We start from the raw sequence: 13,124 nt of genomic DNA on the forward strand, positions 1-13,124 counted from the left end.
TGTAATATGGTGACACTACAGCGCTATATACATAACACATAGCTACATTTAACAATGGTAATTGCTGCTGAGTGTAAATGTGAAATCTTCACACACTCTGTAATACTGCACCCCAGCCCACCCTGTATAATACATATACAGATGCTGTAATAAGAAGTAAAGCTCTGACATACAGCGCTCCGGGGACGTTCTGCAATACACATTGTATTGTGCATTGCCCTGTGCAATAAAGTTAATTGAGAAAAAAAAAGAGAGCAGCGTGTAGCCCGCGCCCCTGCATAGCTACGCTCCGTGTGCTTGGACTGGGCGGATATTTACATTCTAACCAGCGGAATACACGAGCTGACAGTGTGGCGACTGCAGACACCAGAGACCCGTATGTGCTATATACTGTATCCTATAGTGTTATATATTCTGCCGTGTGTCTGTCCTATAGTGTTATACAGTACTGTGTGCTATATACTGTATCATACACTGTTATATATTCTGTTGTGTGTCCTATAGTCTTATATTGTGTGCTATACGGTATCATACACTGACATGTATACTGTGCTATATAATGCTGTGTGTGATATACTGCTGTCTGTACATGTGTGGCTGCTTTATCAGGGGGACTGGGAGCAGTTGCACAACTCCTGCTGGGTGCAAAGAACATGCCCTCTGTATGGTGCATCGAGGGGTAACAGACTAAATGTGCAGGGTACATGGATGGTGGTGGCTGACCTGCCCCCCCCCCTGTGCATGGGTGGTGGAGACTGGCCTGCCCCCCCTCTCCACCTGTGCTGGGTGCATGGATGGTGGAGGCTGACCTGCCCCTGATGGACATGGTGCATGATGGGTGGTGGAGGCTGGCCTGCTTCTGATGGACAGGGTGCATGATGGGTGGTGGAGAATGACCTGCCCCTGATGTGCAGGGTGCATGGGTGGTGGAGGCTGACCTGCCCCTGATGGACAGGGTGCATGATGGGTGGTGGAGGCTGACCTGCCCCCCCTGTGCAGGATGCATGGGTGGTGGCCTGGTCTGTCTCCGTGCAAAGTGAGTAAGTTGTGGAGGGCTTCATGTGATGGTACATACATACACCGAGGTGGAAGTAGGCTGGTATATGGTATTCCATACTGCCCTTTTTCCTACTGCCTTGATTGTAAATAAAACCATCAAATTCCAGTAATGATTTCATCATTAATGAAAGAGATCAGTGAATGTAATGAATTTAAAAGGGTCAGGTACAATAAGCTATGAGGTTTCAAGTCTTTTCAGTTAGCAATTAATTGTTTGGGAGCTGGGTAATGAATAATAGTGTATAAGAGTAAATACAGGCTCCCGACTGCTGTTTTGACGGCCATCTACAAATGTGATTTTATTTAAAATATTCTATCAGTTTAAATATCATTAAATTTAGCATTTCACACATACCGTATTTTTCGCTCCATAAGACGCACCTAGTTAAATCGTGGTATAAACAAAAAGTCTTCGTTAAATAGCCCCAATGGGACAGTGTAAGGCCGGTGGAAAAACAGCTAAGACTCCTAATTGTCAGTGACCTCCAGCCACATAGTACAAACTGATGCTGAAAATGCAAAATGACCAGAATGATGTCCGTTGCCAGTGTGGTCTAATGATATTTAAGTGATGGTCCACACAGAACCCGTGTCCTGTTATACCAAATAATCCAACCGCTATAATGTGTTGCTGTAGAAAAAATCTATCCAGATCACACTAGAGGATAATAAGTAATCAAGTAGGTAGTTCTGTTATCAGCGCTATTATCAGATATGGAACGAGGTGGATATAGTGATACTTGCTGTTTGCTCTCAGTCTCTTCCAGCCGCGCGGTAGTTCCGGGGGTGTGCCTGCGTCAGTCCGTGTACAGGTCAGCTGACCGGCAGGCTGAGTGTTAGAGTGGGGATTCCCGGCGTTCGTGTCGGGTCACAGATGACGTGTAGTGGGCGTATCCCAACGAGTTTCGTCCCATTCGTGACTTTTTCAAGGGTAGCGTCTTGCCAGCAGTATTCGCTCCATAAGACGCACACACTTTTTCCCACACTTTTTTGGGGGGGAAAAGTGCGTCTTATGGAGCGAAAAATACGGTATATAAAATATATATAATTTGAATGCAGTGCAACTTCTGACCTGCAGGTGTCACTGTGACATTTGCTGTGTACAGAAGCTATTGGGCCAAGTGCTATACTTTATATCACATGCATCTATTATTTATATAGGCATATTATATAGCACTTCAATTAAATGTTCAATCATTCACATCACACCATGCCCTAGTGGAATTTACAACACACTAAAGTCAGTTTTGCCTAAAGCCACATGGGGAGAACATACACAGATAGGTAGGATTCATTGTTTTCAATGTCTATAGCCGGGTATTTATGAAGTGTACGTTATGTTGTCTGGAATAAAGTTATTTTTTAAGTTACGTTTGTTTAATTCCATTTCATGAAAGATCAGCACATTCTCTGCTAGGGCTTTTGCAATGAATTGAATCTCCATTGATGTGGGGAAAAACAAACGTCGGTGAGCTCTATTCATTTTGATGTCCTATTACTATGATCTTTTATTTTTAAGGCGCTGATATATTATTGGACATTGAATTAAGGGGTAGTGACAGAGCCGTAACTTAGAATTCTAGCGCCTGGGGCGAGAAAGACAAATGCTGCCCTCCTAGCCCTCAATTTTACCCAAATGAACCTAAAATATTCCTAAATTGCGCCCCTCTTCAGCGTTGCACCCTGTCACACAGCCTTAGTTACTGCTCTGGGTAGTGACACAAACAAATGGTATACAATGACATAATGTGCAGCAACTAAATCATTAATACAGTATAACCCACAGTGGCATTAATTAGTTGGGAGGGGAAAAAAAAATCTGTGTTTCTGAAAACTGTCATCATAAGTCCCAATATCAAACTCACATCCTCTGTGGCGAGTGCCCCCTCATTCACTTCCCCACGCTGTAAAATGGTACATACGTCCCAACATATCTGTCCCAGGCAGCGGGACAGGGGCGTGGCCATTGCGTGATAGGGACACCCCCAGATGACTGCCTAGCACTAGGCTGACCATTAGATATCTTCATTCCCACCCGCAGGGGCAGAGCTGTTTGAGTGATGATCTTGTTTCTTTCTACCAATAGTATTGCTCCTGCTTGCTGCCACTATCGTATATTAATTACAATTACCCGGGGTTATCTGTTAAAAATAAATAAATTGTGAACTCTGTTTGCTGCTGGTGCAGGAGCACGTAAAATTTTATTTTTTGTAATTTCAAAATTGCTGAACCTGCTGTATGTGTCTCTAGTGCAAGTGTTTAAAGCAGTGGTCAGGGAACAAAGGTAAATGACCCCAAATGGGGTAAAAATGAAATTCCTGGGGGTGATGCTGCCGATTCACATGCTGTCAGTTGGATTGTAGATCCCTTTAAATGTGAAATTGCTGTTGTACCAGAAGAGCCTCAAGGGTTGACAGAGGCACTTTTTGAGCTTCGATGCAATAATGAAGCACGTATTGCATTTGAAAACAAAGCAGAGAAATTGATTGGGCGCTGAAGACTGTATCCAAATTGCTCTGACATCAAAATGCCCCAATATTGATGCTCTCATATCAAAAATGAAGCAACATCATTTCTCCAAAACCTGAAGTTTTGAAGTTGAAACTTTCAAAGAAATTTTGAATAGATTCAATAAGATTTTGAATTCCAATAATTAAAAATATGATTTCCTTCCTTTCAAATCACAGGGGTAACGTCGGTGTATCTAAATATATTTGGGGGTAAAAGGTAAAAAAGTTCCCTGGTTTTCAGCATGTACAAGATGATGACAGAATATGCTTTGTATGTGTTAGTTTGGAAGATGTCTGATGAATTATTGGGCTCCACCAAATAAATTTGGACTTGCTGTGCTAACCCATGCCCCTTGTGTTGGTTTGTTTTGTAGGTCGCTGTAACCAGCAGAACTGTGACTAAGGAAGCAACGTGTTTTATGGTACGGATTATACATTTGTCAGTCGTGCTCATTTCTGGAAGTGAACGATGAAACCCTCTCATCGCAAAGTTATTAAATTCATGATTAATTGTAGCTGCAACAAATCCAATCTATTCTATTAATGTATTCAGCATGCTGGTAATCTGCGGCAGCTGGCGTATTTATGTCTGCCTTTTCCTATTGGATGTTTTTCATTTTGTTTATATCTTTTATGTTTTGCATCAGTTGCATTTATTAATAGCATGTTTGCAGGTTTTCAAAACGCTCAGGCTAGCTGTGAATAATTACTTGGAGTTCTTTTTCTATCCCTTGCGTATAAAACTGTGTTTAACAGAGCCCTCAAATCAATATATAGATATCTTCTATTAGACCATGGATACTGATGTGAGTGAGAGAAAAATGTAAAATTTCTGCAGCTCATTTTAGAGGGGTCCAGTTACCTCTGCTTCAGCCCCATTGTCTCCGGGGGTCCTGATGAAGTCATGTTTAGTCTGCAATGTCGAAATAATACATTCTACCTTTTTAAAAAAAATCCATATGTCCACTCTAGTCTTACAGTTGAGTATTTTACAGTTTGGTGCTACAGTGGTAATTGCTTGTGACGCGTTTTTTCTTCTGCCATGGAAGGCGGTTGGAGTGCCAGAGGTAATCAGCACTCCGAGAGATTTAAGGCATGAGGAACCGCTTGCTGAACGCAACTCAAGCGTCACTGTAAATATAGGATCCGTTGAACCTTATAGAAAATGGACTGACACGCATTTACAGTGGAGACTGAGGGGCGATGGGCACAAGACAATAGAATTTCCATATTGCATCTATAGTTCACTATGAATGACATGCCTTGTTGGCCACTTATTGGCTTCTGTGAGCACTGTCTGCAGCACCAGACTGTAGATTGTAACATACCACATGCGCAAGGACAGCCCTTGTGCAAGAGAATAGGTGTAATACTTAATAACAGAGGGGTAAATGCTAGAAGTTAGGGTGCACCTGAAGATGGTGGTGACCAAAAATTTTTATTTCATTACTTGCCAAATGGTAAAATAAATGTCTTGGGTCTCTTCCCAATGGAAAAACAAAACAAAAAACCCTACTTAATTTACTATAAGCTTTCAGTAAAATATATGGGCCTCACTGCACGGACAAACCTCCGTTCTTATTAACATTGCCCAATGGTACAAATCTGCACTAAAATCTGTAACAGCCAATCAGATTTATTGTCTAACTTCTACGTGGATAAAATCTCATTGCTGATTGGTTGTTGTGCACCTTTTGAGCAGTCCTCATTGACTGAAATGGGGCAGTGCTCATACTACCTAATTGAAGAATATTTTCTTGATCTCAGCCTTGCTAAAAGAAGGATATTTGCAGCCACACATAAATAGTTGCTCACCAGTCATCCCCCCCCAACCATCTTGCCAGAGACCCCGTGGGTCTATAGTACTTCCCCCCCCCCCCCCCTTACTGGAACTGCACCAGATTGTCTCCAAACATCAACCACGGGGCAGAGGGGGGGGGCAATTAGTACTATGTCAGTTTCTAATGGGGGCTGATAGCCCGTTGCTTGTGTCCAGTGGGCTCCACAACACACAGCGGAATGGTTTTTCAGATTGTGAAGAGAGGGGTCTGTGAGATTTCCTACTGTGAAGGGGTCTGGTATAGGCCCCTGCAATTCTGTTTTGGGGAGGGTTGAAAGTCTGTGGGTAAAAATTAATTTGTCACACAGCATGTTCTTGAAGAAAATAATCATTTAGATAACCATCCACCTTAGTTGTATGTGGTTGGAAGAATTTTAAGTGGCGTTATAGGTGTTTAATTGAAGTGTCTGCCAAATTAGAACACTTTGGAAACTGCTTTATATTGTATGTTCTGTCAAACAAGGATTTGTTTCTGCAGGTTTTTGCTTTTATTCATATCTTAAAATTATGACTCAACCCCCTGGAGCAATTAAATCCCGCAGGAAGTCGACTCATCCGCGGAAGGTGCCCCCCGTGGCCTCAAACACATCCCCTGCAAGTAAGAATCAATTGCTCTTTGTTTAAAAAATGTGGGATCGAGCTTTCATTATAAAAGAGGGAGACTCTAAAGCAAAATTTAAAAAACATTCCACGGAGCAGGGTTTGCCCGAGGACTTTGACGTTTCTGGTCCTGCCCCGACCCCACTGCAGAGGTGAATGGTCATTGTCCCATCTCTATTCTTAGAGATGCGAATTGACACAAACAGTGTAGAATGGTGAAGCAAAAACAAAACTTGAAGATTGTGTCGGTGGGACCTGTTCTCCCGCAAGATGTCAACAGGAAGATGAGCTTATTGCCTTACACAATAGAATTGTATTTAATATTATTGGCATAATGGGCTACAGAAACCAAAAAGAAGTGGATGATAAGCTTTCTTTAACACCTAGGGAATTCAGATGCCAGCCACAGAGCGAGTTCAAGCCGTAAAAGGCGTTATCGTCCGGGAACTCGGGCACTGATGGAAATAAGAAAGTACCAAAAGTCGACTGACCTGCTCATCAAAAAGGCCCCATTCGCCAGGCTGGTGAGAGCTCATCTTCTCTGCATCCAGTTCTCTCACTCTTGAGTTTCTTTTTTTTTTTTCAGATTTTCTGTATAATTTCTGGTTCTTCTTTTGGTTCAGGTGAGAGAAATCTGCATGAAGATATCCCGTGGTGTGCCGTACTCGTGGCAAAGCAAAGCGATCCTGGCGTTACAGGAGGTCAGGATCTTTATTGAGAGAACAACACTGGCATCAATCCATTGTTAACAGTGATTATTATAGATTTGTAAAGTTCCACAGCGCCGTACAGTAGGGAAAACAGGACATACGTAAAACTAGGACATACAAGGTAGACAAAATAAACACAGATATGATAATGGGTATGGAGGACCCTGCTCGTTAGCTTACATTCTAAGTGGAAGAGGGCACAGCTGAGACAAGAGGAGGGAGTGTGGCTCAGAGTAAAGTTTGGGATAGTTGTGAGGGTGCATTAGTGTGAATAGTATCAGGGATAAGGAAAACTCTAAAAAAAAAAATAAGAGATGTGTTTCAGAGTGCGACTAAAGATTCGAAGGCTGTGGGAGGGCATGATAGAGAATCCCATAAGTGGGGAGGGGAGCAGCACAAGAGAAGTGTTGTAGGAGGGAGTGAGGGGTCCTTACCAGAGACAAGACAAGGCGCAGGTCAGGGGTAGATAGGGAGGGAGAATATTTTAAAATGAGATGTTTGAAGGTGTGGTGTTGAGGACTTTGTAGGTAAGGGTGAGTAATTTGAATTGGATTCTGGAGGACACAGGGAGCCAGTGTAGGGATTTGCAGAGTGGTGCAGCAGATTTGAAGCGGTGAGAGAGGAAGATTAGTCTTGCAGCAGCATTTATGATGGATGGAAGTGTGGTTACATAGGTGTCAGGAATGCCAGATAGCAGAAGGTTGCAGTAGTCAAGATGATGAGAGCATGGATAAGAGTTTTGGTTGAGTGTTGGGTCAGAAAAGAGTGTTTTCCGTCATTGTTTTTATTTTTGAAATATGGCTTGTATTCTAAGATTTGTAGTGGTCACACAGAGCTCAACAAATACAGTCACCAGAATATCAGAGTGTGCGTTATCTCCATGCTGTACTATTTATCACAACGTTTCATCGCAGCATTTTCACCTTAGTCACAATGGGCCTGTAGTGATTCTCATTAAAATTGGTTCAGCCCAACATTGTCTGGTTGGGTGTACTTTAAAATTGTTTCGCCCTAGATTCTAGATGTAATCGTGATGAAATGCTTGTACAAAGCTTTGTTGCGGACCTTGTATTTAACTGTGTTTATCTTTAGAAACTACTAACAAAAGCACAAATGCCCCAAAAAAAGACACTGGGGTGTTGTCCATAGCAACCAATCAGATTCTAGGGATTGTTTTATAGAATGTACTTGATACATGATAGATGGAATCTGGTGGTTGCTATAGGCAACACCTCCACTTCTCCTTTGTAGAATTTTTCATTAATCTACCCCTTTAACTCATTATATGCTGTTCAAGACAGAGAAATATAAATTTCATTTTGAAAAATAATTCTTGTATCAGAAGTTTGTTGGGCGTAGATATGAGTTATTACTCCTAACCCAAACATAATTAGTTTGTGCCCAGCCATTGCTAATGAGTATTGATGGCGATTACAGAATGAATGTATTGCACAATGCACCATAATTTATTATTCGTGTTAATCTAAATCATCCAGTAAATAAACACAACAAAGCTTCTCAATCCATAAGGAAAAGTACTAAATGTGTAAATTAATGTCCAATACTAATATTAGCGGTAGTGAACCATTTAATATGAAAGTTCCCGTTGGATTAATATCGAAAAGGACATTTAAAAAGTTGCTGAAAAACTGTAAAATCGAACTGCTATAATTGCTAAACGCTGATACCTGTAACTAGTGCGGTTCTCTTAACAAGAATGTCACAACAAAGCGCTATATGTTACTCATTTTATATTTCTTTAGAAGTCATGTACCACATATACTATCAGCAAACTCCAAATGCTCTACAAGAACAGTAAAGGAAATGTGTTTGCAGGGGGAAAAGATGAGGGAATGGGGAGAGGAGAGATAAAAAGAGGAGACTCATTGTCTCAGTTGGGGGGGGGGTTGTGTCTATAAAAGAGTGGGGTGGACATATGAGTTATGTTTAATAGCAAGAGATCATTATTTACTCATGAGTCTCTTTAAATTCTAGCTATGTGGACAGAGTGGCGGTTAACGGCATTATTTGTGCAAATCATTTATTTTCGCATCATTATTTATTTGACTTAGGAGGTCATTTAGCAGAATGGACATTTGGTAGGTTCGAACTGGGGTTGTTTTTGAGTTATCAAAGATATTAAAGGATGTTATTGTTATAGGGCTGATTTTATCTTTTTTTTTTTTTCTTTTTTAGATTGCAAACTAGATCTTATATCAGGGGTAGGGAACCTGTGGCTCTCCAGGTGTTGTGAAACTACAAGTCCCAGCATGCTTTGCCAGTAGATAACCAGCAGAGAGGTGGCAAGGCATGCTGGGATTTGTAGTTTCACAACACCTGGAGAGCCACAGGTTCCCTGCCCCTGTCTTATATAGTGGAGTGGATGCAGTACACTTAGGGTTATATTTACTAAACTGCGGGTTTGAAAAAGTGGATATTTTGCCTATAGCAACCAATCAGATTCTAGCTATCACTTGTTTAGTACAGTCTACAAAATTACAGCTAGAATCTGATTGGTTGCTATAGGCAACATCTCCACTTTTTCAAACCCGCCGTTTAGTAAATATATCCCCTTAGATTTACTACACAGCACTATAGGACATGTTAGTGATATCAAGGCATCAGCATTGTAGTAGAACAACCAAATGTATTTGAGTTTTTGGATTTTTGTTTTGTTTACAGTAGTACAATCATTTTTATGGGTGTGATGATTTATGCATTTTCAGAATTCAGAAGGGGCAAGGTCTACTCTTTCAAGGCTGAGGATAGATTCACAGCACAGTCTACGATATTGACTTTGATCTTGGATTTGAGCTGTATGGCCTAGCATCCAGGGGTAGGGATAAAGAACTTGGGTTATATTTTGGGCTTTGACTAACATCAGTGTTAGAGTTATGTCTAAAAATGAGTATTAGGACTATCAAGAGGATAAGGTTGAGGCTGGTATTGTTTATAAAGTGTACCGATCACCTACACACAGTGAAAGCAGCATTTTGTTGGCTGAACCAATTTTCATGAGAGATAATCTGGAAAAGAGAGGTGACACACAATATACACAGTGTTCCTGATTCATTAAGGAAAGTAAGACTAAAAATGAGTAAGTTTTCTCCTCTACAAAGGGGTTGTAAATTAGTTTATTATTTTGCACATAAGATAAATACTGCCTGTTTTTTCATGTAGGACACAAATACTTGATAGCTTTATTTGTACACTGAAATTTGAAGTTGATCTAGGACATGCCTTACCTCAACTATAAATCTGCCATCACGTTTTAAATTTACCTCCCCCATGCAACGCAACATGGTTTTGCCAAGGTGAAAAGTTACTCATTTTTTTTGCTTTCCTTTCCTTAATGAATCAGGCCCTAGGTGTCTCTTTGGTGTCTAGTTCTTATTGGATTGATTGGCCTAATGATCTCTCGCTTTAGAGTGAGGTCTTCTCTTTCAAGGAAGGAGGCTCCCGAGATCCAGGTTTAAGAGAAGGCTGTAAGCAAGGCAGGTTTAGAGGCATTTTTTTTGTCCAGGCTTCGTTGCCAGGCACACAGAACCTTTTATTGTGTGTATTTGTCATGTATTAGTATAATGTTTTCATGACCTTTTCCAGGGCTTGAACTGTCTTGTGTGTGTGTCCTCCACAGGCAGCTGAGGCCTTCCTTGTCTTGCTCTTTGAAGACTCTTGCCTGTGCAGCCTCCACGCCAAGAGGGTGACTGTCAAGGATAAGGATATGCAACTGGCACGGCGAATTCGGGGTATGCAGCATGGACTGGGATAGAACTCCGCCTATAAACTCAATGCCCTTGACATTTTGCGTGTTTATTGCTTTGAAGGAAAGCACTAGTCTGCCAAAACTGAATTTGCCAAGAGAATGTCTCACTTGTAATTATAGAGGAACATTCAGCTATCAAGGCACGGACTGGTGTTGTGTATATACAGAATGAGAGGTTTATAGTTAAATCAAGGTGTGCAACGTGAGAGGAGTAGCTTAGTCATTCGCATTTGTTGTATATACTTGTGTACTGCTAAATGGTGCAATCCTAAATCAGGGAGATATGTAGAACAAGTAGAAAATTGAGATGTTGAATAGCAAAACTTCTTAAGCTAAATAAATTATACTCTCAATGCTGATACATTAAGTAAACAATATTACCAAAAAGGAAAAATGATAGCAAGATGAATTGTAACAAATTAAGTTAAATTGAGTATTTGAGTAATGTATTCAATATGTCTCCGATGCTAGTTATTGGGTATAACGTATAAACAAATTTGGCCCAACGCGTTTTGTCCCTAGTGCTGACTTTCTCGTAGGAAGTATTGTTTACTGAATCATGGCATTCTTTTATAGTAGCTCTCATCCTTAATGGTTTAATTTCCTCCTAATTAAGTGCTAATTGTCATACACGTGTGTTGCTGGTGTTCCAAGGACCAGAGTAATGCCTATACATGTGGTTAATTAGGTGAAACAAGTTGAGTACTAGTTTACACGTGATGTCTAATAATTAGCATCAGAGACATAGTCCAGTCTAGCAGGATACCTACTGACTGTTGAACTGCAAAGTCTACAGCAATACGGTACTTGCCACAGATTAAGCCTCAAACTACAATGAACCTATGTAGCACACTTTTTTTCCTCCAATATTTAAATCTTAAACAGTACTTCACTATGTGCCCATCTGTCTCCTTTTATTAACCCACAACCACACTTATCCGTACAATTTGGAGTGGCACTTCTGCTGTGAAATCTGAACAGACATGCAGCACGACACATATAATCTGGGCAGTCACAGATCGACTAGAAGGATAACAACAATACAAGGCTCCAATCAAATCTAAATGTAAATACATAAGCTCACGATCTTACTAATTTCGCCTGAGTACTTCAGTATCTCGATTTTCTGCTGGTCTGTCCATACACATCTCCCTGATTTAGGAGTACACAACTATATACAGTCAAAGAGCAATCGCAACAAATGTCAATTACTAAGCTAATCATTTCATGTTGCACACCTTGATTTAACGTAAACCTGTCATTCCGTGTGTGTGTGTATATATAATATATATATATATATATATATATATATATATATATATATATATATATATATATAATGTAAATAAAAAATATATATATATATATATATATATATATTTGTATGCATGCAATCTCAGTCCATGATTTGATCGCTGAAAGTTCCCCTGTTTTATACTACACACTTTATCCCCTACAGTATAATATAAGGATATTAGAAGTTGGTGGGAAGGCCTCCGTCTCTGAGTGGCTTTTATACAGGTTGGGGAGCTCCTTGGTGACTTCTAATACCCGTATTTTACATTAGGGCAGGAGGTTCCTCATTTCTCATAGTAACCCCGTTACACATAGATGAACAGAGCTACATATAGACATTGGAGTATATTTACTGAACTGCGGGTTTGAAAAAGTAAAGATGTTGCCTATAGCAACCAATCAGATTCTAGCTGTCATTTCGTAGAGTGTACTAAATAAATGACCGCTAGAATCTGATTGGTTGCTATAAGAAACAACTCTACTTTTTCTAACCCGCAGTTTAGTAAATATACCCCATTTAATTCTCCCGCCTCCGAGTCGGCTTTGAAGCGCTTCTACATAACTTGGATAAACACTGTGATGAAAGTAATATTAAGTCAACTCTACTTCCATGTTAAAGTCTGTTGAAGTTGTTATGGGGTCAGTAGGGGTTCTCGCAACTGGGGCTTAACTATAGGTGTATTTGTTTTACTCCTTTAGAAGTTTACTAACTACAGCAACCAATCAGGTGCTTGTTTCCATTGTCTAACCTCTACTAGCCAGATAGAAGCTAACAGCTGATTGGCTTGCTATGATTTTATTGCGGATTTGTGTACAGTTTTGGAAAGTTTCTTCCTTTTAATGTACCCTTGCACAGCAGGGCAAAATATAAGGATATTGGACTTTTATCATCACCTTGCACTGAGGTGACTTGTAATGTTTCTTAGGGCATTGAGATACAAATTTACCAGTTGCCAAAGGAATAAAAACTTGTTTTATATGTTTATATTACTGTTATTAAACTATGTTTTGCATTTCTTTGTTTACTTTGGGGTTTTTATTTGAGGGAAAAGAAAGCTCTCCACATTGCTCCCCCGTTCCTGTGTAAATGGATTGGATGTCTCTGACTGGATGTTCGATGAAGGTGCAGTGGAGGTCTCTCCCCTTGTTATATTATAGGCCATATAACCTCTGGCTGCAGGAATTAAAATAGAATGAGGAATAAAGCAGATATGAAACGCAGTGTATGAATCACTGAGATTCTATAGGATTGTCCCTAGTATCTGGTTGCTATGGGCAACACCACTACTTTTACCCCAAAGAATATAAAGTATGCCACTGCAGGCGCTCACAAGTGGAAGTGT

The 13,124-nt window shown here is 40.4% G+C and overlaps 1 protein-coding gene across 5 annotated transcripts in view; it reads left to right on the forward strand.

Annotated features, from left to right (window-relative positions):
- LOC142144539 (histone H3-like centromeric protein A) overlaps positions 1-12,797 on the forward strand; it is a 69,537-nt gene extending 56,740 nt beyond the window's left edge. For 3 of the 5 annotated variants that reach the window (XM_075203540.1, XM_075203539.1, XM_075203538.1), the window contains exons 2-6: positions 3,944-3,991; positions 5,888-6,007; positions 6,397-6,533; positions 6,633-6,710; positions 10,357-12,797. In XM_075203540.1, coding sequence (XP_075059641.1) covers positions 5,917-6,007; positions 6,397-6,533; positions 6,633-6,710; positions 10,357-10,491 — 441 coding nt within the window. In that variant the 5' untranslated portion in view covers positions 3,944-3,991; positions 5,888-5,916 and the 3' untranslated portion in view covers positions 10,492-12,797. Of the gene's footprint in view, positions 1-263; positions 377-942; positions 1,037-3,943; positions 3,992-5,887; positions 6,008-6,396; positions 6,534-6,632; positions 6,711-10,356 lie in introns of those variants that run through there. The other 2 variants (XM_075203537.1, XM_075203542.1) reach the window with 2 other exon arrangements.
- The last annotated feature ends 327 nt before the right edge of the window (positions 12,798-13,124 follow it).

Source organism: Mixophyes fleayi, chromosome 3 (genome assembly GCF_038048845.1).
Source record: "Mixophyes fleayi isolate aMixFle1 chromosome 3, aMixFle1.hap1, whole genome shotgun sequence".
In the NCBI taxonomy this organism is placed as follows: domain Eukaryota; kingdom Metazoa; phylum Chordata; class Amphibia; order Anura; family Limnodynastidae; genus Mixophyes; species Mixophyes fleayi.